At 40.2% G+C, this 23,336-nt stretch overlaps 3 protein-coding genes across 12 annotated transcripts in view; 2 read left to right on the forward strand and 1 right to left on the reverse strand.

Annotated features, from left to right (window-relative positions):
- The window catches only part of WDR47 (WD repeat domain 47), a 30,662-nt gene extending 22,620 nt beyond the window's left edge, over positions 1 to 8,042 (forward strand). For all 8 annotated transcript variants that reach the window (XM_027671848.1, XM_027671842.1, XM_027671845.1 and 5 more), the window contains exons 11-15: positions 3,421 to 3,590; positions 4,471 to 4,641; positions 5,038 to 5,169; positions 5,770 to 5,988; positions 6,652 to 8,042. In XM_027671848.1, the coding sequence (XP_027527649.1) occupies positions 3,421 to 3,590; positions 4,471 to 4,641; positions 5,038 to 5,169; positions 5,770 to 5,988; positions 6,652 to 6,794 (835 nt within the window). In that variant the 3' untranslated portion in view covers positions 6,795 to 8,042. The remainder of the gene's footprint in view (positions 1 to 3,420; positions 3,591 to 4,470; positions 4,642 to 5,037; positions 5,170 to 5,769; positions 5,989 to 6,651) is intronic.
- A 642-nt stretch (positions 8,043 to 8,684) lies between these two features.
- Positions 8,685 to 23,172, forward strand: CLCC1 (chloride channel CLIC like 1). 3 transcript variants are annotated; one of them, XM_027671938.1, is made up of 12 exons: positions 8,685 to 8,800; positions 10,226 to 10,366; positions 12,128 to 12,223; positions 12,706 to 12,813; positions 13,650 to 13,871; positions 14,989 to 15,129; positions 15,819 to 15,912; positions 17,014 to 17,111; positions 17,196 to 17,342; positions 17,926 to 18,237; positions 18,755 to 19,001; positions 22,899 to 23,172. In XM_027671938.1, the coding sequence occupies exons 2-11, from the start codon at positions 10,235 to 10,237 to the stop codon at positions 18,980 to 18,982; spliced, it is 1,578 nt and encodes a 525-aa protein (XP_027527739.1). In that variant the 5' UTR covers positions 8,685 to 8,800; positions 10,226 to 10,234; the 3' UTR covers positions 18,983 to 19,001; positions 22,899 to 23,172. The 3 variants fall into 3 exon arrangements, with proteins under 3 accessions (XP_027527739.1, XP_027527740.1, XP_027527741.1); XM_027671939.1 differs by lacking the exon at positions 22,899 to 23,172 and adding an exon at positions 20,100 to 20,216; XM_027671940.1 differs by lacking the exon at positions 22,899 to 23,172 and having other exon boundaries at positions 18,760 to 18,855.
- Positions 20,424 to 23,336, reverse strand: part of GPSM2 (G protein signaling modulator 2) — a 35,885-nt gene continuing 32,972 nt past the window's right edge. Inside the window, exons 13-15 of the mRNA XM_027671932.1 lie at positions 22,881 to 23,043; positions 22,509 to 22,726; positions 20,424 to 21,036 (exon numbers count right to left, since the gene is read on the reverse strand). Coding sequence (XP_027527733.1) covers positions 20,872 to 21,036; positions 22,509 to 22,726; positions 22,881 to 23,043 — 546 coding nt within the window. The 3' untranslated portion in view covers positions 20,424 to 20,871. The remainder of the gene's footprint in view (positions 21,037 to 22,508; positions 22,727 to 22,880; positions 23,044 to 23,336) is intronic.

The following is a 23,336-nucleotide window of genomic DNA, read 5'->3' on the forward strand; positions in this document are numbered from 1 at the left end:
CATTCGTATATTTGTGGGCTACTTATTGGTTCTCTTTCATTACTGTCAAGATGCACTGCCATGATACCACACCTTTCCTTATAAAGTGTTGGTTTTGCCTCAGCAGTTGGGCTTTTCTGTGTTAAGTGTGATGGCTTCTGGTTTTGATATTCCAGCTGTAAAAGTGGGAGAAAGCATGTGTCAGTTCCCAGCCAGCACAAGCTGGGCTTCACAAGATGCAGTTTCTGGCAGGAGGACAGACTTCACAGCTGAGAAAGCAATATCTTCTGGAACTTTCAGAGCAAAACATACCAGAGCCTTTCTATTGTCCCATTATTACTATAAACATTGTTTTATAGGTATATTGGTTCCTTAACGGGAAAAGCACTGTTTATGGTTTTTTGTGCACCTGGTATTTTCAGGGTTTTTTCACCCATTTTTTTAATAGGAGGGGGAAAATATATTTTTTCATCTGGAAATAAATATTGCTGTGTCAATAACCATCTCCTTATCTCTGTTCCACTTCCATTATTTTCTTAGAGTAGGGGTGAAGTGCAAGCATCTAAAACTTCACGAGCTGCAAGTGTGCACAGTGACTTTATCTGGGACATCTTCCCAGTTTAGAACTGATGCTCAGGCTTCCAAAGTGTTCAAAAGCAATCAGATTTTTTTAAAATTTCCTCCTTAAATATCATCAATAAGGTAGACTTTGAAGTTTAATTCCAGAGTATTTGTTGGCAATGTATGACACAACAACATAAAAAAAAAATTTCTCTGATACATGATGCAAGCCAACTTGCTGGGCTTGAAGCCCAGGCAGCTTCCTCTTGACTGGTAAACAGTGCAAAGCATTTCCAGTGGAATGGATGCTGCTCTATGGACTAACTGTGGTCTGCTTCTGCACAGCTGGTTGTTGAGACCACTGGGAAGGGTTAGAGTGACTCTGCAGCCTTAGTCTCTAGTTGCAGTGCACAATCTGATGTGACAAGTGACATGCTGCATCTGGACATGAAAGGAATACTGACATTTCCTTAATTCTGAACTTGTAATTCTTCCTCTTACTGTTGTTTTTGACTATGCTTACAGTTTCCCTGAAACAATTCATTACGTTATCTTCAAGATACTCTAATCCTTGTAACAACACGAGTCCAGACATGCATTCAAAATTATTTGTGTTTTTCAAAAAGCTATAATTGTGTAGAACAGATGTTCTTTGAAGCTTTATTGGGCCTTTTTAAAGTTTTTTAAATTGTCCTTCAAACTGATGTATGATCCAGAACAGGCTGGTTTGGAGTTGTTTTTTTATTCCTTTCTCTAAAAGTGTAATAGTAGTGTGGGGGTTTTCTTCTACATATTTGAGATTAAACACTGATAGATACACATTACAGTTCTGCAGATGTTGCTTAAATAATTCCAGTGCTTCCATGCAGTGGATTGGCAACATGTGGTCTCTGAGCTCCTGTATCCTGGCAAAGTCAGTGATTCTCAGCTCTTAACAGGTGGTGGATCCAAACTCGGAGTGCAAGATAAGACATTAGGTCACTTAGGAAGCTCTGTAGTGTGTTAAGTGATCCTGATTTACACTAATCTGTCATGGATTTCCTCTCTGGCAACAAAATAAAATTAGCTTCCATGTAGATTTACTTTAGTATTCTTTACTAAAGCCATGTTTATCTCCAAAGTTTTTCAACAGACTTGGGTGATTGTCTTCTGTCTTTTCTCTCTGCCTCTTCAGGTATTTATAGTATGGTTTCTAAATTTTTTCAATAGTGATTTAATTTGTTGATTTCTATTGTTGATGTTACTGGAGTGAACACTGGAAGTGGATACTGCAATACTTTATCCTAAGTACTTGACTTCTTCCTGCTATGAGAGCAGAGAAGGAACATTGTAGGAAGGTAATCGATTGAACTTAAGGCAATGTACATCAGTGGGACTGTTGCTTTTATTTCAACCATGTGTAAAGCTGATGTGGTTTTAGAAATAGGAATGTATGGTGTGTTTAGATGGTGTGAAGATTCTTGCATTGACGTAGAATGGGGAATGTGTCTTTCTGACACAGGCTTCTGTATTCAATTTTCTAGTAGAGAAGTGAAGCTTTTAGAGTCACTCTATTCAACAAGTACATCCAATGTACAGCTCATGATGAACATAAGTGAGTTTTTTCTTTTGTATGTTTTTTTGGTTATTTTTGTTTAATGGCCAAAAAGGAGACAGTACTTGACTTAGAGTAACGGGGTTTTTGTCTTCCCAGGCAGGGATAACAAATATTTTTTGTGATCCTTTAAGTCCTTGATGAGTCCCACTTATTCTGACAGCAAGAATGGCATAGACAACAACTCTTTGGATAAAATAGCAGGCTTCAGTTTTTATTGTTGCAGTACTAGTAGGCACAAAACAGCCCCAAACACAAGTATATGGAACCTACTATGTGGCTTATAATTAAGCTGTCATACCAAACACAGCCCCCAGTTCGGGATTAAATCTGTTGGGTGGGAAACTGGAAGGGAAGCACCTTCCTGTACACATGCACAGAGGTTGCACAGGCTCGTGCTTTCTTCTTTTTTCAGGAATTTTTATTTTTCCAATCTGCAACCTGATGGTTTAGTCCCAGAGCCAGCTTTTAGCCATGCCAGCTGCACTGGTGCTACCACAGACAGTGTGTGCATTATGAGCTTTCTTGGCCTGCTGTTGCTTAGTTGAACTCAAGCGTATTCAAAAGTGGCCATAGAATCAAGATGTCGGAGTATGAAGGATGTAGAGAAAAATCACACCAGTTTAGGACTCTGGGGATAAGGCTTCACTGTACTATACCTAGTAATTACTATATTTTATCTGTATCAACCCTCCATAGATGAAGGGACTGCCTAAGTCCATTTGCATATTTAATCACAAGTACAATGGGAAGATGAGGAAAAACTGAGAAAATGGGATGGAGATGATCCTTTTCTCTTAGTTTACATATATATGAGAGCACCCCTGGTGGCCTAGTGGTTAGCGTGCAGGACTTTCACTGCTGCGACCACGGGTTCAAATCCCGGTCTCCTGGCCTGATGGAGGTCGTTAGCCCTGTGTGGCCATCCATCTATGAGAAGGACACTCTAAACAAACCTACGTCCTGAGGACCTCACTGCCATTGTCCAAGCTCGCTTGGCCCCGGCAGATGAACCTTAGGATTAAAGGGTGGGCTCAGTTCAGCGCAGGCTGTGTCTCACCTAAAAAATCCATTGCGCAGGCTGGAAAGGTAAAAGACCTTTCCCAAAATCTTCGTTCGCGAAGATGGGCCATTATTATTACATATATATGTTTCAGTGCAAGCAGTCATATGAATTTCATGTTACTCAAAATAATAGAAAAACAGTATTTTCATTTTAAAATACTTTGTTTTCCTTAGAAATAAAAGGATATCTGATGGTTTTCTTTTTTTTTTTCTTTTACCAGTGCTTATAATACTCCTAAACAACCTGTAGTGCGCTTCAAAAGGAATAAGCATCATAAAGGATCAATCTACTGTGTAGCCTGGAGTCCCTGTGGACAGCTGTTAGCTACTGGTTCTAATGATAAATATGTGAAAGTACTGCCTTTTAATGCAGAAACTTGTAATGCAACAGGTACTGTGTGTCTGTATTTAAAGAGTTTATTTTCAATTATTTGTCAAAACCATTCAAATTACATTGATTATGTATTTAATAGCTTTTGTTATTTTTATTCTAATACTTTAGTCTCTTTTCTCTTTCACCATCACTGTAGTCTTTATCCAGCAAAGAGCCACTGCAAGATTGGGGATTATGTTTTGGGTTTTGTTTGGGTTGGTTGGTTGGTTGTGGTTTTGTTTTCTTTGGCAAGATTCCAGTGTTGTGCTCTCTTCTGGCAGATTCTCCTCCATATGCAGTAAAACAGCCAGATGTTCTTACCCACCTCTGGATCTTGACTGTCACTAGGAATTTATTTCCACTTCTACTTCCCCTTTCTTTTGCCTACTTCTGTCCCCTGTCTTCTCACACATCTTAAAAAGGTTTCTGGCCCAGCAAATATTACTTTCCATGCCCAACCCTCCTAATCAATACAGTGAATATGGTTCTTGTCTTTTCTGTTTTGAACTTGGGCTGCCTTGTCCTATGTGGTTCAGTGCTCTCAAGGACCTCTCTGTCCGGGCAGAGAAAGCCTTTTGAGTTTACCAGAGTTTACAAAAAGAAATAAACGCACTCTGTAAACTTTGTCTGCAATTGGCTGTGGTGATGGTCGTTTTGCAAAGCTTTAGGAAGTAGGAAGCTCAAGCAACACTCAACAACAAGATTCTTAGGGATTTTATTTAAACTTTAGTAACTGAAATATTGTGTTTTATAGAAAGTGCACAGCAATATTTGTACTTGGTACCATATCCACCCTTGCCTAAAGTATTCTGCATTATCACTGTAGCTGCTTTAAAGAGTGTAGCACTAACAAACAGAGTATGCCTTATTTTGTTCCTCGATTGTTAAATTATTTTAGGACCAGATTTGGAATTCAGCATGCACGATGGGACAATCAGAGACCTTGCTTTCATGGAAGGCCCAGAAAGTGGTGGTGCTATTTTAATAAGTGCTGGAGCAGGGGACTGCAATATTTACACAACAGATTGTCAGCGAGGACAAGGCCTGCATGCCCTGAGTGGTCATACTGGTATGTGTATTGTGGCTTCTCTCACACTTTCTAAGCCTGTACTATGTTCTAATAAAGTTGTTGGGTTGTTTTGGGGGTGTTTTTTAAATTCTTTGTGTTTTTCTTTGTAGCAAGACTTTTTTTTGCTCTCCAGATTGTTCTTGAGGTATTTTGAGGGGTGCTGGGGAATGTTTGTTTTTACATATGTTGGCTGTTAATTTAATGGGTTAATGCATACCTCATTCCAGAGAAGATGCAAAGGTGGGTATTGCCTTACACTGATGTGTTAGATCATGCAACATGCAGCTTTTCCACAGGATAGTTAAATCTCTGAAAGCAAAAATATAATCTGAACTGTGGTGTTTCAGTATTTGATTAATGATGATTAATCAACTTAAGAAGTCTTCTTGTTCACAGGTCATATTTTAGCACTTTATACATGGAGTGGCTGGATGATTGCATCTGGATCTCAAGACAAGACTGTAAGATTTTGGGATTTGAGAGTGCCAAGCTGTGTTCGTGTTGTGGGAACAACGTTTCATGGAACAGGCAAGAGTTGCTATCATGCTTCTGAACATTCTTGCATAAAAATAGACTTTGAAGACATCAAGGTAATATAGGCAGAATGTAAGGGGGGGTTGTGCCACAGACTGGAGGCTTGGCTTTAAAAGAAAGAAGCTGTGAGGAATCTTTACCTGTGTTTTGTTTTTAAAGTAACATTTCCTTTCAGAAATTGAGTAATGTTTTTGCCTTTCGACTTTCAAGCAGACACTTCCAAATACATTCAGATAAAACATGATAACTGAAATTCTTGAAACATTAGGGCCAAGGTGAATTCCTTGCAGTATTCCACATTATTTCATAAAGAGTGACTTTCTTTCCTGTGATGGAACAGACACTTTTTCTCACGCAGCTCTAATAGTGTCTTTGCTACGATTCCAGTGTGACCTATGGCTTCAGAGTTTTTAGTGCCAGAACACAACAATTTTGTTATACTAAAGTAACAGTAGCTGTGTATGTTCGCCTTAAATTTAAGGCCAACATTCAGTATTCTTTTACAATGTATATTCTGGTTTAAAAAAAGTTGGCTATTTGCGCAAATGCACAGAACTAAAAGGTGTGACCGTGTGGGTTTTTCTCCTCCTGCAGGCAGTGCTGTTGCCTCAGTAGCTGTTGATCCCAGTGGGCGACTCCTGGCTACAGGCCAGGAGGACTCCAGCTGTATGTTGTACGACATCCGGGGAGGTCGGATGGTGCAGAGCTACCACCCCCACTCCAGCGACGTTCGCTCCGTTCGCTTCTCCCCGGGGGCTCACTACTTGCTCACGGGGTCATACGATATGAAGATCAAGGTGACAGACTTGCAAGGTAATGTGCTGCAAAGGATCATAGGTTCATTTTCTATTTGGTGCTTTTAATGTTGGAAGTTGAGATCTTGGTTCCAAGATCAGGTTTAACTTTAAACGGGGAGAAAAACAGTAGAGCTTTGAAGGGTTTGACGTGTGTATATGTGGTTGTGTCTGTTGGCAACTGGCTAGTTGTGTAGCTAAAAGTGCAGGCTATGAACTAAATCTTCTTTTGGGATTATGGTCTCATTACAGTAAAAAAAATTATTAACACTTGCCTAGTGAGATGGCCCTTGCTTTCAGATAGCATTCATAAAATTGACACTTTAAAAAAAGTATATAATTTTTATTTTTGTTGGAAAGAGTTAAGAAGAGGGAAGATATCGAGTATATCTAATTGACTTGATTTTCTTGGGCCATTAAACTTTAATCACCTTTTGTGAAAACAGTGAAGGTCTGCATTTTTAAGTTGTACTGTGTCCAGTAACACCTAAAAACTGAAACAGTGGGGCCCTGTATTATGCTGTGTCTGTGTGAATGGGGGGGGGATCAAGTGCTTCATAAGATGAAATACATATGAGCTTCACTAAACAACAGGTAAAAAAAAAAAACCACAAAAAAATCCACTCAAGATCTGGGGTATAAATTCATGAAATGATTAATGATTTCTATTCCTCTGCCACAGGGGACCTCACGAAGCAGCTTCCTCTGATGGTGGTAGGAGAGCACAAGGACAAAGTTATCCAGTGCAGATGGCACACGCAAGATCTTTCCTTCTTGTCGTCGTCTGCAGACAGGACTGTAACCCTTTGGACCTACAATGGTTAGAGTGCAAACAAAGGCAACCTATGCAGCTGAAGCACAGAGACCTGAGACTACAGAACTGTCCAAACTAATAATGAGGCATTGAGAGCAGCAGTTGAGCAGGAGAGTGTCTTATCAAGAAGAGGGGCACTTGTCACTGGTTTTTCTGATTTCTAGGAGGTCTTGGTGTTTTTAGTATATTCTTTTGCAGTGCTTCCAGTCTTCCATGTTGAACTCATGCTGCTGTGACCTATTGTAGTCTTGTTGCCAAAGTCTATGAGGAGAACTCTTATGTTGTTGATGTGCACTCAGAGTAACATGAATGATGTGTTTACAGTTTGGTATTAATTGCATTCCTTGGTCTTTGCCTCGATAAGAATTTTGTAAAGAACTTAAGTTGAACAACACTTTAATCAAGTCTATATGTAACTAGTTACACACACACACACACACACACATAAAACTTCCACTGTTTTTTCAGGTTCATTGTATTCATCACTCCTCAACAAGAGATCAAACTTTATAACATCTCCACAATTTCAATGTTTTTAGTAAAAACATCTGAACTTTAAAGGCAGACTAGGCAGCAACCACATCTTGATTATGGTCCATTATATAGTGTGGGATTTTTTCTTTCTTTTCATCTAACCTGGAAAAAATGTTGCTGTTTTTACTACATGACATTGTTTTGAACAAGCTAACATGTTGGAGGGGGAAAAAGTAAAATATTGACTTTTTTCAGTAGAAACATGTAATATTTTACTTTTTGAATGCAACAGAATACCTCTGTGTATAATGTACTGTAGAAAAGAGTGGATTGGCAGCAGTTGTCACGGTGAGCTTAATGGCTATCAATTTTTCAAGTAAAAGGGATACCATTAATGCTGTAATAGAAACCAGCATGGCTTAAAATGCTATGTCTGCATGATAATTTAAGAATTGTTTAAATTCCCAGTTCAGAAGCTTATCTGAATTTTATTTCTTGCACTGTTTATGTATGGGAAACTGCAGTTTTATTTCTACAAAACTTTAGATTCTAATGTTTATGTATTGTTATATTTTCATATTGTACAGTTCCTTTTACTTTTTAAAATATAAACCTTAAACTTTGGGTTATTTATTTATTTGAACTGCAGTTAAGTTTTGGATTCTCTTGGTTACTAAATTATATGTGCACTGTAGCAAGCATTTTTAACTATCGTATAAAAGTGGAAAGGTAAATATAGAAGTGTATCTGTGCTATAATCTCAATAAAGACCTCCAACACCTGCATCTGTTTTGTCTGTTATTTTGGGTTCTTAGTTCATAATTATTTGATGCAACTGTGATACAGAATTAGACATATGACTTAATATGCCAGAACTATAAAATCTCAAGAGTTTTGATACTGCTTCCCTATATTGAATTTTCAGTGTGATAATAATACAGCTGCAGATCTTGTGTATTTTTCTGTATTTCATACATAATGCTGCTTTGGAGGAAAATAGTGTTCCTCTAGTTGTTTATCTGTGGACAAAGCTGGCAGACTTAATTAGTACTACAACTATGTAAATACTGTCTTCTGACATTAATTTTATTCCAGCTTGGGTCTTTACAGAGCAGATCCAGATTTACATCCCTTGTTTTACATCACAGCGTCTTGTGACTGAGCTCGCATTTAGCGAAGGTAAGTCCTCCTCTGTGTCTGTCTGAGACTGGACGCGATTCGAAAGAAACGAAAATCTCTCTACAGGAGGAGAGGGGCGGGATGGAGCCGGTGGGAGTTGCTGGGGCTCCCTCAGTGCAGCGGAGGCGGCGGGGCCGGGCCCGGGCGGGGCCGGGGGTGGGCGGGCCCGGGGCGGGCCCTGAGCGCGAGCCGGCGCTTGAGGGCCGGGGCGGCGCCTCCGCGGCCGCTGCTCCGCAGCCGTTCCCGGGGCAGGGCGGCCGCCCCCGGTCGGGGGGAGTCGCAGGGCCGGGAGGAGCCGAGAGGAGCGCGGCTGTGGGGCGGCCCCGGGCCGGGTAAACACGCCGAGATTCCTGCGGCCCTTCAGGTACCGCGGGCGGGGCGGGCCCGGGGCCTGCGCCGTGTCCGGGCCCGGGCGAGGGGCGGGAGGGCTCCTCGTCTCGGCGGAGCGTGGTGTCGCTGCCGAGATAAAGGAGGCCGGGGCGGGGGAGGAGCGGCCGTGGCTCCGCTCTGTGGCCCTGTCCGCGCCTGCAGCGCTCGGCCGGGCGGCAGCGCCGGCCTGTGCGGGGCCGGGCGGAGCCGCCCTGAGGGCACCAGGCCGTGCGTCCCGCCCGGTCAGGGCAGGGGTGCCCCTGCAGGGCTGGCCAGCCTTGGTTGTTGTTCTGCGTGACGGGCGTGCTGGACCCTTTGTGGAAAAATAATGTGAAAGGTTAGCGAGCAGGAGTGCGTGCGGTGGCAGTAATTCCCCGGGGACGAGCTGTTCTGCACCCTTAGGAGCGGGACCGCTGGGGGAGCGCGGTGTATCGCTCTCAGGGAGGCCGGGGAAAAGGATGGAGCGGCACGGAGGGAGGTGGTGTGGCCGTGCTCCGTTTAAAACAATGCCGCCAACGGGAACTAAGCCGGGGAATGATCTAAAAGGTGACCGACCAAAAGCTGAACTTTGTTCTGTTAACTCGAAACTACGTGTCGCTTTTTACACCCCCACGTGTGCTAATGAAGTAAAACCTGTACATGCTTTACATGTATGACTAAAGTCACTCAGACTCCACCTAAACGTGAAATGGCATCAACTGAAACCTTTTCCCCTCCCTCAAAGAAAACAATAGAAATATAGGTTACGAGGGATGGGAGGTCAGGGGAGACTCCACCTTTGTACCCTGGGACTGTCGACAGGCTGTGCTTATCTCTTCCCCTGTAGGGATGCCTGTTGGGTAAGGCTCGAACACCTGGCCGTACCAAGTGCTTCCTCGGGAAATTCGGAGAGCCAGCTTGTGTTTGTGATCGTGCTTTTAGCCCTAGATAGTTAGCTCCCATTGTCATGTATGTGCTGTCACCTGTATTATTCATATTTTTGTGTTCATGCACTCCTGCAGACACTGTATGTAGCGCCAACAATCCAAGAGCCTGTGTTTCTGTTGCTTATCAAATAACACTGTTTTACACCTAAGAGTTATTGCACGAGACTGGGCTTGTGATCTGGCCATGAATCCTGGAGGAGTTCTGCACAGGTTTATTGTATTTAGCAATACTGAACTCCGTGTTTCACCTGCTGATATCTGTGGCCAGTTATATTGATCCAGTTATGTAGTACAGTTTAATTGGTGCATATTATTGCTGGCAATTTCCTTGGGGGCATGGGGAAAAAAAGGGAAGTGAAGTTTAACCTGCTTAATGGAGAACTGAGTTTTTAAACAGCACCAGAGAATACTTCTTTTGTGTAAGATTGTTGCGGTTTTTTTCATACAGCGTGTTACAGCCTGACCTAAATATGTGAATTTCTTGTTACATTCAGTGATACAGGATGCTGTTTCCTCTGGTGTTGTGTGCAGTTATGCTGGTAGGGAGCAGTAAAGTTCAAGAAGATGAATGGATTGACCCCACGGATATGCTCAATTATGATGCAGCATCAGGAACAATGAGAAGACCTTACAAGGTAGAAAAAGAAAGGGTGTATGAATACATGTCTCTCCTAAACAGTCCTTCAGCCACATGCTGTTGAAAGATTGCTCTTAAATGGTGACATTAGATAATGATAGACTTATGATATTTTTAAGGTCTTATTATGTTGTATCTGAATCCATTCACAGAAAAGTCTTTTGTGTCCATGGTTAAAATTGCAAGGAAAAACATAGTGATCTATGTTATTGTAGTTAGCTCAGGACCTTTTCCTGTTGAGTTTCTGTTGCACACTGATCCAGTCACAGCAACCAGGCTTTCTGTCTTTTTGCAGGTGGTGCTTGATTTATGCAGGTTGTGGCACCACGAGTTACTGCTCCGAGAAGTACTGGGTTCAGCAGCTCTTGCTAGTTTCTCAAGTAGAGTATTAAATATCTTGAAAATCAAGTTCCTAACTGATAACAGTTGGGCAAGTTAGTGGTTGCATTTTACTTTAATTAACCAGTTTCACAGCAATGTGGTAATAAAGCACAATTCTCGTGTGAGAGTGTTGTGAAAGTCACAAAGTGTTTTGTAATGCAGATTTTCAGAAGGAAGATCAGAATAGGGGTTGAGTGCTGTACTGTTAGTGATTTTTGAACATTTAGGAGAAGATGAAGTAGGAAAAAAAATAGTTTTAATAAGGTGAATCATCTCAGTTGGCTTGCGTGAGGGATAGACTCTACATAGATGCATGTTGTTAATCTAATACATACGTGCACACATGGCACTGTAAACTGTGGTCGGTTGCATGGGTGCCTTTGATATTTGTCATTATTCAGCTTTCAAGTTTGATACTATTTAAACACTTCAGAATGTAATTTTCCAAAGTTAAAAAATGCAGACTGCATTATTTCTCTGTACAGCATTCCTCTTCAGCCTCCACCTGCCTCAAGTCCATTTTAGGGATGTCATTAACATCCCTAAAATTCAGCAGCAAACTTTGGAGTCTTTAAACTTGGAGGCCAACTGCTCCAGCTTTTATAAAAAAAATAGTAGTTTTACTGTTGTCTCCCACAAAAATAGAACTTCTTATCTTAAAGGAGAAAAATGCCTGCTTTGGTTTAATCCATCTTTTCAGGATTTCTTTTTTGCTCTGCAGTGGGTTTTTAGGTAGGCAGGCTGTGGGGGCCGTCCAAATCCTCAAGACCAAACTCGGTATCAGCATGAGTTCACTGATTTGTGCACTGTTGTGCTTCCTTTTGGAGACTTCCCTCAACGTCCACTCCTGGTTGTGTAGAAGCAGCACTGCTAAAACTGGGTCTGAGTAATTAACAGAAAGCATGGAGTGTTCTGGAGCAAAGAGGGGATGTGACAGGAGAGGCATGCATCCCAGAATGGGGGATTGTGTTTACTTGCAGTCTGGCTGGCTGCGTGGCCAGCTGGGCTGGGAATTTGTCTGGCTGGAAGCTGCCCCTTTGCTTGCTGAGTCAGTTTTTAGCCAGTCCAGTTATCTAATCTGATGCTCTGTGTGGCTCACCAACACTCTAAGGAGGGGAAAGGGCAGGTGGGGGAGGACAGGCCTCACCTTTTGAAGGCAACAGGTATTTACATAAACTTAAAGCAGTTGTCCATCTGGAGCCTAGAATAACAGCAGAGAGGCAGATGGAGTACCATTGGGAGAGTATTAGCAGAAAAGATCACTCAGATTTTAGCTCCTTTGCTCCTTTTAAAGAGATCTGACTATGGAAGTGTAACAGGGCATGTTTGATCAAATTATCAGATTCTAAAAATACGTGTTTTTCTTCTGTTATTTTAGGCAAACTATCATGACTCTGAGGATAAGACTGCAGATACAGTCAGTACTGAAATCTCACCAAGTTGTTCCAGGACAATAGATTCCCTGCAACAGAAGGTTTGTTACAGAACTCCAGAATATTTTCCAGTCTTTAATAGTTTGTGCTTTCTGACAGTGCTTTTTCTGGATAGTACAGAACAGGTGCATTGCTGACATACTTTATGAGAGACTATGCTTTATGTAGGGGGAACCTCTTTATTCAAAGGAGAGACTGAAAGTGGTCTGAATTCAATTCCAAATTGTTGCTCTCCTTCCATGATCTGTTTCCTAAAATGTTTTGTGTCACACAATGCTGCCAAAAGCCAAGGAACCTGCTCGGTTATTTTCAAGTTGTTCAGTACTGGCCAGTCCCATGGAAAGCAGCATCTTCAGTAACTCCATATGCTTTTTATCTGGCATACTAATCACAGGATCATTGCTAAACTAAAGAAATGTGCCCCTGTTGATCCTGAGTTTAATGTGTTGGTAAGGGGGTTTTTTCTCCTATGAATGAGCTGGTTTGAGCAAAGTGACTAAAAGTGTCTTTTGCTTGATTGCAGATTGCAGAATGTGAGAAGAGGAATGCCAAGTCACAGGAAAGCCGTAGCTTTTATATTTTTAAGCGATACTTGAATAAAATTTTAAATGAAGCTGGAAAACTTGGCCTTGTAAGTATTTGAACAGTCATTTAAAAAAAATTAATTAGAATTCATGTTACTACTTTATATGGTTTTCACAGTTATCAAGTATTGCTTAATTATTCTGGCGTACTTTAAATTAAAATGAAGGGAACTGAATGGCACAGGAAAAGGTAATAGCAGTGTGTGCATCCAGTACTGCTCAGGAGACACAGTTGCCATTTGATATGTAAAGCATCCAGAGGAAGGCTGTGTGAATTCAGTGTACCTAAATATCTGTTGCTGGGATGCAGCTACAGGAGTACCTTGTTCAGTTCACATTAATGGTTGTTAAACTGGAGTGGCTGCATGGTACTTACTTGTTGGGTGGGCTCTTTATTATATTGTCTTTAAAGATTTTTTTTCTATTCAGAGAAGAATTAATTTTTAGTAATAAGCAAAATTAATATTTAATAAAGAACATTATATTTAGCAATGCGAAATTTCTTATTTCAGTATTTAATAGCTTCTGTCTGTATTATCCAGCTGTGATCGGGGCACACATAGCATGTACGTCATTATCACTTGTTAGTGAGCCATGGTTTTAAAGTTTTAATAACAGGTGAGATAATTAACTTCATTTCTATTGGTTTATTGCTGTAGAATTGAAGGAGTACAAACCAGTTGAACTCGAGTATCATACAGTTTAGAAGAATGAACAAAAAGGACACAGAATCGTAGTTTTGTCCCATGTTTTCATCCTGCAGTCTGCTTCAGAAAGGTTCTGGTACAGCATGAAGGGTATATAATCAGGTTTTTGCCTAGGGATGCACTTCTATTTCCAAATAAGCAGCTTTTAACATTATTTTGCTTTGCTTTTAATTCAGCCTGAGGAAAACGTGGGCCAAGTCCACTACGACGCTGAGATCATCCTTACAAAACAGACATATGTGGAGATCCTCAGGTTTCTCAATGAGGAGACTTGGCAGCCAGGTGCCATGGATGATGCACTTAGTGATATTTTGATCAATTTTAAGCACCACGATTATCAAGCTTGGCACTGGAGATTTGAAGACACTTTTGGAATTGACCTGTATAATTTGTTTTTGGTAAGAGAATAAAGGGGGTTTGTTGTTTTTGACTGCAGTTCTCTGCAGTTTCTCTGGGGAAGTCTAGTCAGTGAATATAACCATCTTAACTCCACATGTAAAGCAGTTCTTTCCATTGTACTTCCAGTGAGTCATGGGTTTTTTCATGGTTGCTGAAGGAAGAGGGATGTATTCATTTTAAGTAAGAATTCAAGTTTTTTATTCCTATGGTCATCTTTTCTTATTGTAGCTTTGTGGGGTTTTTTTGTTATGCTTTTTTTTTCTCTTCTTCTTGTCTTTTATATCTGTGCTGCCTGACTCATTAGGGTCTAGCACTTTCTTATCACTAGAACAGACATTTCGTGCATTACAGATTTTCTGGGTTTGTCTCTTGTTCAAGTACATGCTGAAATTGTTGGCTTCTGCAGGAGTTGGAATATATTTACATTGAGACAAGTATATATTTGAACTCTTACAGGTCAGAGGCTCTTGTGAATTTTATGGAAAAAATTGTGGAGTGTTAGAGAGGAGAGCATGACTATGGAATTATAAAGTGCTAAGCTGAGGATCTCTGATAAGCTGAAGCTCTCTGAATAAATCTTTACAATTCAGAATATGCTGATGTTTTATGGTGACATAATCTTGAAAGGAGCCTGTCTAGATTTGAGGGGTCCATGGAAGCCAAATCACAAAAGTGAGCTGTCTGTCAGTAGCAAAACCTCACTGTTAGGGGTCCTCGGATGGCAGAGACTGTAAAGTGCTTCTCAAGTCTTTCTGCTGTTACTCAAACTGTGACTTTGTCTCAGTGGTTCGTACCAGGCACATACTACTTAAGCAGTGACTGACACCAATATTATAATTTAAAAGTGTGGTAGGTAACGTGATAGACATCATAAGGAAGAAATAACTAAGTATCATAAGAAAGAAATGAGCAACTGCAGTGTAAGGCTGTTATAGGAATGATCAGCAATGCCATGAAACTTCTGCCTTGTACTGCACAGATGTGCTGTGAAAGCAAGGAAAAACTGTGTAAATGACACTAGCAAAAACAGAAGTTGGAAGTTTCTTCATGTGTACTGGCAGTAAGCTTGGAAAATTCCAAATTTGGATCATAATTTTTTCGTCTTTTCTTTTTCAGCTGCTCTTGTGCTTAGTGTGCATTGTAACTGTAATAGCTACAGAGCTCTGGACACGTATTCTTTGGTTCGTTCAGCTAAAACGTCTTTTGTTAATAAGTTTTTTCATCAGTGTTGCATGGAATTGGCTTTACTTGTATAAGGTAAGGTCTCTAATCTTCTTGTCTTTTAGGCTTAAAATTTTAGAGTTATGAGGGAGTTAAGGTTATTTAGTTCCCTTAGGTAGTTTACATAAAGCTTTTAATTAACCACAAAATAAATAAAGGGATTAACATTTTGGTTTGCATGCTGATGGGTGTGTTAGGCTTAAAGAACAAAAGAAACTCTGACAACTTTATCCTACAGTAGAGGTGCCCAAAATTCATAGAGTACTAGAACTCTAATTTCATTGTGTGAGCAAGGCAGAAGTGACCTTTGACTAAAGCAGCTTGGTAGAAAAGTTATATGAAAATATATTGTGAGGAGTTTTTTCTTTCTGAAGATTCCCTGTGTTTGAATTGCCAAAAGACTAAACTCCAATATTCAAAGATACGAGTTCAAGGCAAAAGTATCAGACTCCATTGGGAGGATAACTCAGAGGTAGCCATCATCTTGGGTTTTGTCCGTTCCCAGGAGGTGCTTGGAGTTGAACTCCATTAAATTGTTTAGTTAGCAAACTTCTCTTAATATATATTTACACGGGGAGTTACCATTACAGGGGGGTGTAATGAGGAAATTATCATTGACATGGAGAATTATCCCAAGCCAGCTAAGAGCAAACAGGGATAGCTGAGGTGCAGCTCTGCATAGATGCAGGTTCTGTTTGTTTCACAAGTCATTGTGTTCCCCTCAGTTGGCCTTTGCTCAGCATCAAGCAGAAATTGCGAAAATGGGGCAGTTTGATAACATCTGTGCTGAGAAGTTGGACTGGAGAGAAAGTCTTTTTGGTAACTACTTGTTTCGTTATTTTATAATAGTAGTTAAGATCACAAAATATTCACTAATAGTATCCAAGGATAGTCACATATCTTCATGAGCCCTACACTGAATTTTCTTCAATACATGATTCTGTGGTTTTACCATTTTTCCATTCCATTAGACTTTTCTAGGCCTTTGGAGGAGAGCTGATCACAAAACTGTACTTGTAGCACGTCATGCTATTCCTTCTTTCTCTTTTAACTTGTTTCCCCAGCTCCCCTCCCCAGAACCATCCAGTGCCATTTACCAAAGACAGGTGGGCAGAGCTCATGAAAAGGGTTGTTTTCTTTTCATCTGCCAGACCTGTGAGTACAATGGAGTGGAGGAGTTAGATCTGTAGCTGCTTACTCGAGTGTTACTATTTTACAGAGAAAGCTGATTTTTTTTTTTTATTAGCTGTTATTAGTCTCCAGTGCTATAGCTGGTAGATGACTGGTGGCAACTCTTAAGAACTGCTTGTTATGGTCTTCCCTTTGTAATTTATTGACTCTGATTATTCTGTTTATGACAAATTTCTATGATTCATGTTCTGACTGCAGTAAAACCAAACTACAGAAACACTGATGTTGTAAATGACTTGTTTATGATGTAAAAGTTCCCTTAAGAAGTGAGACTTTCTGCTTGTAAATAAAATAGACCCTTGAAATCTAGCAAGCAAAACAGAGAATTTTAATCTCATTTGCAGACTGGCAGATGAGCAATAACACTGGGAATGGCACTGTTTCAGTAGCTGTGCACACATTGTGCTAGATAATGGTTCTCACAGATGAGACTCTTTCCCCTGAGGCTTCTAGGGAATAAGTTCATCAAATAAAGAGAACTTTCCTGACTCCGCATGGGAGAACTTCAGGTTCTTTTTTCTTTCTAGCCTTCCCTCTCCTTCCTGCATCCCTATGACTGGATAAACTACACTGCCAAGCTGATCTCAGAATTTAAAAATAAATCTGAGCTTTGAACCGCATCTAGAAGAGTTCTCTTACATCTCTAACTGAAATGCTACTTTGTCTTTTACTGCTGTATCATAAAATATATTTTTAAGAAGTTGTAAAAATATGTCTCTGCTTTGACAGAATGGCTTAGAAGTACATGGACGTTACAGGACGATCCCTGTCAGAAGTATTATGAAACTCTACTTGTAAATCCTATTTTGCTGGTTCCACCAACAAAGGTACATGCCAACTCCAAAGGGACTGTTCATGTTGATGTTTGTTGTTTGTGTGACAACACTGTTTTTCTATTTGTATTTTTCTAGGCCTTGGCAATTACTTTCACCAACTTTGTAACTGAACCTTTGAAGCACGTAGGACAAGGTATTGGTGAATTCATCAAAGCACTAATGAAGGAGATTCCATTCGTTCTGCAGGTTCCAGTACTAATTATGATGGCTCTGGCTGTCCTGGTTTGTATACATTTATCTTATGTTTAAGAGCTCAGTTTTATTTTTTATATATTATTTTAATTTATATTTATTATCTATTATTTATTTGTTATTTTTACTTAACACAGATGAAATTACTTCTACAAGGCAATTTTTTCTTGACCAAGGCTTCACAGTACAGTTGGTTTAGCAACTAAAATAGCCAAGTTTGTATTCAAAACACAACTCCCCTCCTCTCCCCAAGTGGGATAAAATAGCCTTAAACTGCTTAAAATCTTAGACTCTATGACAGTTTATTGCAGCTTAGTTCCCATTTCTTCTTTGTGTCATTACACAGTGATGCATATAATTGGCATTTTGTACACAAAAGCATTGAGTTAAAACCTCCAACATCTTTAATGTAGCACCAACAATGAACTGCACCCAGTGTGGCAGTTCCTGCAGTGTGGTCAGACTGCAGAAAGCTTGATTTTACTGCAGCCCTTCTGATCACCTGAGCTTTTCATTCAGGGTCTTATAGATGCCTGACTTTGATATCTGTGTGAGAACCATAGGCTGTGAGTATGTGGTGTTTTGTTCAGCTTGTTTTTTTTCCCTCCCCCAGGCTTTTTGCTATGGTGCAGGATCATCAGTGTCTGCCTTAAGATACTTAACATCTTCTCAGAGGAGAAGTCTTCCTCCACCTGACAGTCAACAGGAGCAAATAGGCTTTAGGCAGTACGATGGGAGGCTGTCAGAGGACTATTACTTGCAGGAGCACCCGTATGTGTACAGAGGACACCAGGACAGAGGAGATGGCTCTGCGAGACCTCCCCTCACTGTGAGAGCAGCGAACGGCAGCAGGAGCCCCGACGCGGCACAGACCAGAGATGAGCCAGATACACACGTACAAGAGTCTCACAGACCAGAACCTAATGTTAGTCCTGGTGCTCTTTGAGCTGGGATTAAATTGAATAGATTTCAATGTCACCTGATAAACACGCTTAAACAACAAGCTTAACCCAAATCCTGGGGAGAGAGGAGTTAAGGAAGTACATGTTTCCCGATAGAACAGTTTGGTAGAGCTGTCTTTGACATGTTTCTTTCTGGAAAAATACTTTGCAATGGCTGACTGGCAGGAAACTACTGAATTAAAACTCTTTAAGACTTAACTTCAGAGATCAGTATTTATGTCAGCCTGGGCATTCATGATTACCCCCAGGAGAAAGGAGGGGGAAGTGCTGACTAGAGAAAACTCAAAACAGATTTATACCCTACATTGTGTATATTTACATGCACTGTTACCCTAGTGTGAGAATAAACATATGTTTTATCATACCAGGGAAACAAATTATACTACTCATGTTTTGCCCCTTGAGCTGAGGTGCCCTTGAAGCCATACATGCTGTCACTTTAGATTGCTTAATTAATAACAATTATTAATTTTTTTACAGAATAGGTTGTACACTGAGTCTGAAGTTCATAGACTAGAAACTCTCAAAGCTGAAAACCATACTAAGGAACCTGCAGTTGAGCAGCAGAAACAGGAGACAGGCAAAGCAGAGCGAGAGGCTGGAGAAAACTGTGATCCCAATAAAAACCTAGAAGGGAAAAGCTCTGCGATGGAGCAAGGTGAAGAGAAGGAAAAGAACATTTTACACAACTCCCAGGAAGGAGACTAAGGAAGGCCCGAGCTCTGCTGTAAGTGTTGTCTAATCTTTAGTTGTCATGTACTTGCTAATTCTGCTCTAGTTCTCAAGTGTCAGAACATCAGTAAGGAGTAAGGTGGGGTTGTAAAATCTGGGAGAGTATAGGTACTGTGTCTGAAATTTGAAATAAATGTGTTAAGATAATAATACACATTTAAGTGGCCAAGAAAACAGGCTTGTGGGGTGTTGCTACTTGTTGGAAATCAAGTTTGTGTAATAAGTTTTGGGTAAAATTAGATTCTCAGTGGGGAAGCACTGATACTCTGATGTAGCAAACACAAGCCTAGCCAGGTAATTGTCCAACAGCCTCAGGGAAGTTACTGATATTCCTGTAATTCACATAACACTAATCACAGCTCGAACAGATGTCTCGGGTCTATCTTTGTGTTTACAGTCTTTAAAATCAGTTGGCTGTCTGTCAGCTCAGTTTTAGGACAGCTGACTGATTTTCTCCTACTTTAATGATTTGCAGAGTGAGAAGCTGATGTGTCAGATGGGTTTTAGGGCAATTCAAAGATGAACAGGGAAGCAGAGTAAAAGCATCAAAGCTCAGGATGATAAACTGATTGGTGATTTTTTTCTTTTTTGAAGAACATTCTGACATTTCTCCTTATAAGCAGAGGGAGGGGTTTTAGTTTCAGTAGGATTCAGATTTCAGTGCCTAAAAAAAGCTGCAAGAGAATATTTATAAATCTTTCAGTAATTGTAAAATAGTTTGAATTATGTGTCTGTTTATTTTTACACTGCCATTTCCCTCTGAAGCTAAAATTAACTGTAGATTCTTCTCTAGGGGTATAATACTTCAATAAAAACAGGACATCATTTATAAATATCCAAAGTGAACAGTTTGCCACCTTTGCTGTTAAAATCAGTGGCTTCTATCTCAAGGTACCTACAGTTAAACCAGCACAGCCCTCACGGTTCCCCAGAACTGCCTCGGGACTGGGGTCTACTGCAGGGAAAATGAAGTTACAGTGGCTATTCCCCAGAACTATCCCAGCATAGCACATCCTTAGCAAGAGCAGAAGGAGTTGAGGTCAGGTAATAAGCAGCCTATGAGCTTTTACAGCATGTGACATTTGAAATTCAGGTACTGTAGGAACTACACTGTGTCCCTGGGAGTTTGTGCCAAGTGCCCACCACCCCTGTGATTCTCTGGTGCATGGACTTGTACCACACCATCTGTAGAGCAGCATGAGCAGCTGTTACTTGAAAAGAAGTACTTTTTAAAAACTTCTCCTGACTGTAAAACTGTGCTGAGTTAATGTAAGAACCACTTAACTAAGTATTACCGAAAAAACTCATCATGTTCTGAAAAAACTTATTTTTTATTAAACAGAACTAAAACCAGGGTTTAATTTTTTTTTAAGAGAAATGATTGTTTCTTCCAAACTGTGTTTCTGCAAAGACAGACTAACTACTGAAGCTATTTCTCAATTTTTTATTTTTTAAAAAAAGTATAAAAGAAAACAGGACCTTTTTTTCAGGAGGTACAAAGCAGGGGGGGAAAAATCAAGTTTTCTTTAAAAACAACATAAAAATTTAGGTCTTACACTAGATTGAGACAGTAGTAGAATCCACACATGAGCACTGATAATCCTGACAGAGAAAAAATTAATGTTGATAGACTAGAGACAGTTAAGAGGGAGAGACAGTAATGGTATCTCAGACTGCTATAAAAGCAGCTGCCAACTGCATGAGCAGGGGCAACTCTAACTACAGTCACACAGGTGATGCTGCTGCTATTTCTATGGAAAATCATTAGAAAGGAGACAAAACTACTAGTTGCAGTCATCTTTAAAAAGGCAAACAAAAATGATACCTAAGATGCTGCTGTACAGTACATTCCTCTGTGTGTGTCTTCAGCTAGAATTTGGTCCCTTTATAGCTGAGGGTAAATGGACTCTCTGTTCATCCATTCTCTTAGCTTGTGATCGTAAAATGAGGCTGAAAAAATCCTCATCTGGTACAGTGGATCCTTTTGCAGATGCTGGAGGAGCACATCTTTGATCATCCAGTCTGGAACCCTATAGACAGACCAAGAGATAAAGCTGCATATTTACAGGAACAGATAGAATAAATAAACAGTATAAGTGAAAAAACTCCTAAAAGCTTTTGTTTTCAGATTTAAAGCCATTATAGAGATTTAAGTTTTGTTTCAAGCTAAACTTGTCAAATGAAGTCATTAAGAATGCAAGTTAAGCTAAAATGTCCATATGTATCTGAAAATACCCCCCAACTGTCCTATTGCAGAAGGAGATTTAAGTGTCCTTTGTCCAGAAGAAGAATTTTAGCGTTAGTATGGGATATTTGTAGTCTCATATACAGAAAATATGGTTGTCTTCCTTTCCTTATTACAGGGAGTAAAAAATGGCCCCACTGGTATCAGATTTGGAAAGGCAATACTGAAAGGCATTTCCCCACTGTAAGGACAGGAACAGTTCAGTGACAGAGTTAGAGAGCATGGGATGGTTTCTGTGCTCCTTTCACACAACCACCCTCCTGGCCAGCACCTGCAGGCACCAGGTCAGGCTGCAACAGCTACGGCAGCTCCTGTGCCTGAGCTGGGAATGAGCATTCTCTGCAGGAACAGGCTCTGCCACGCTGTCAGTGTAGGAAAAGCTTTCAGTGCTGGATGGAACTTGGACAGTCATCCTTGAGACAAAATGTATCAAAGGACAGCAACCCTTTTGTGCTTCTGTTTAAAGCACTAGCCTCCATAATGATGAGAGAGGATTAAATATTTTTCCATGCCTTAAAGAGACAAAATATATCATAGTAATTTCTAGATTCTTTGCTTGACTCAAAGGAGTAAACAGATAAGCTGCTAAAACAGAACATGATATTTCATCAGGTTGAAATTCAATTCCAGGTGCTTCTTATCACCCCAGGTAACATACTAACCTTTGGAGAACTCAGTATCTGAATTTTGTATTTTGAGATGCTTATCAACTAATTTAATTAAATTCTTATTGGTCTAATTGGTATATATACCATTCTCTAATTGACAATCAGCCATCTCACCTGCGTATTGCTATGAACTATCATTTACACTAAACATAATGGGAATGATGACCACTGTTATCACCAAAACTTGAATACTAAATCATTTCATTTCATAGGATTCCTGGTATATCAGGTGCCTTACACTTAAAAACCATTTTAATATTTGTTTTAAGAGCCTCACTTGTTTTCCTTCACTTTTTAAGAATTTTTTCTAGAAATAGTTACCATAGTATATACATTTTTGTTACTTGACATAGTTACTATGGTATATAGACTAAAATTACACTTACTAGACACTGGATAATTAAAAAAAAAATCAAAACACGAAACAGAAATTGTAAAACAACTTGGGAAAAAAATCCCAATATTTTGTTCTGTTATGTTCAATCAGTATGTATCTTAAATCACATGGTAACCAAGAAACTCAATAGCAGGAAGCACAAATCACATCCTCAGAGACTCAGAAGCTGAAGAACTTTTGTTAAGCACTGACCTGGCATTTTATCAATATATCAAAGAAGTCATCATCCAGCTCCCTGTTGCTGCTGGCCATGAGGTGCCCCAGCACGGCCTGGCTGTCGCGCTGGGGGAGGCGCAGCCCGGGCAGGTTGTTCAAACTGGCACGCTGGTCGTCCAGCCGGCGGCTCTGCGAGCTCGCCAGGAGGTCCAGAAACTCATCTGTGTGTGGGGACACCACAGAAGTGGAGAAAGCTGGGGAGCAGGAAGAAAACAAGTTAGCCCAGAAATAACTGTAAGATTTCTGAAAAAATTTCTGTAGTGAGTCGTGCATGCAAATACATTTTGAAAAAGGCATTTGGCAGAAACTCAAGTCAGATACAGATTTTACTTCAAAAAAAAAAATTACATTTTCGCATTGTTTTAGGTGGAGTAGAGGATTTTGCCACTGAAGCAGCTGGGAGTCTGTTCTTCTCCTGGAAGTAGCACCTCTGGTCATCCATTCTGTTACTCTGGAATCGACTCAGCAGATCAAAGAACCCTTCATCTGCCATTGTCTCTCGACTGCTTTTCTGAAAAGGAGAAAAGATTTAGGGGTATTTTGAACTTAAGAGTACCTAAAGCTGGGACAACTGCAGAGTTTAGTCCAGTCCTGTTTCATATTTGTGAATCTGAAATCTATTAAAATAAATTTTTTTAGTTATCCCTTTCTATAGACAGAGACTTATAAGAGGAGATATAACAATATGGCAGCATTTTTGGAAAGTAAAGTATATTAGAAACATTCTCTCACATGGAAAGAAACAGTGCTTGGATCATGGTACAACTGGAGTTATTCCTCCTCAGCCATTAATCCACTGAAAAA

This window comes from Neopelma chrysocephalum, unplaced genomic scaffold, assembly GCF_003984885.1.
Source record: "Neopelma chrysocephalum unplaced genomic scaffold, ASM398488v2 Primary Assembly neopelma1_97222, whole genome shotgun sequence".
Classification (NCBI taxonomy): Eukaryota; Metazoa; Chordata; class Aves; order Passeriformes; family Pipridae; genus Neopelma; species Neopelma chrysocephalum.

Coding starts and splice junctions, on each gene's coding strand:
- CLCC1 (XM_027671938.1), top strand. CDS start 10,235: ATGCTGTTTCCTCTGGTGTTGTGTGCAGTTATGCTGGTAGGGAGCAGT. Junction 10,367..12,127: donor CAATGAGAAGACCTTACAAG/GTAGAAAAAGAA, acceptor CTGTTATTTTAG/GCAAACTATCATGACTCTGA. Junction 18,238..18,754: donor CTCACAGACCAGAACCTAAT/GTTAGTCCTGGT, acceptor ATTTTTTTACAG/AATAGGTTGTACACTGAGTC.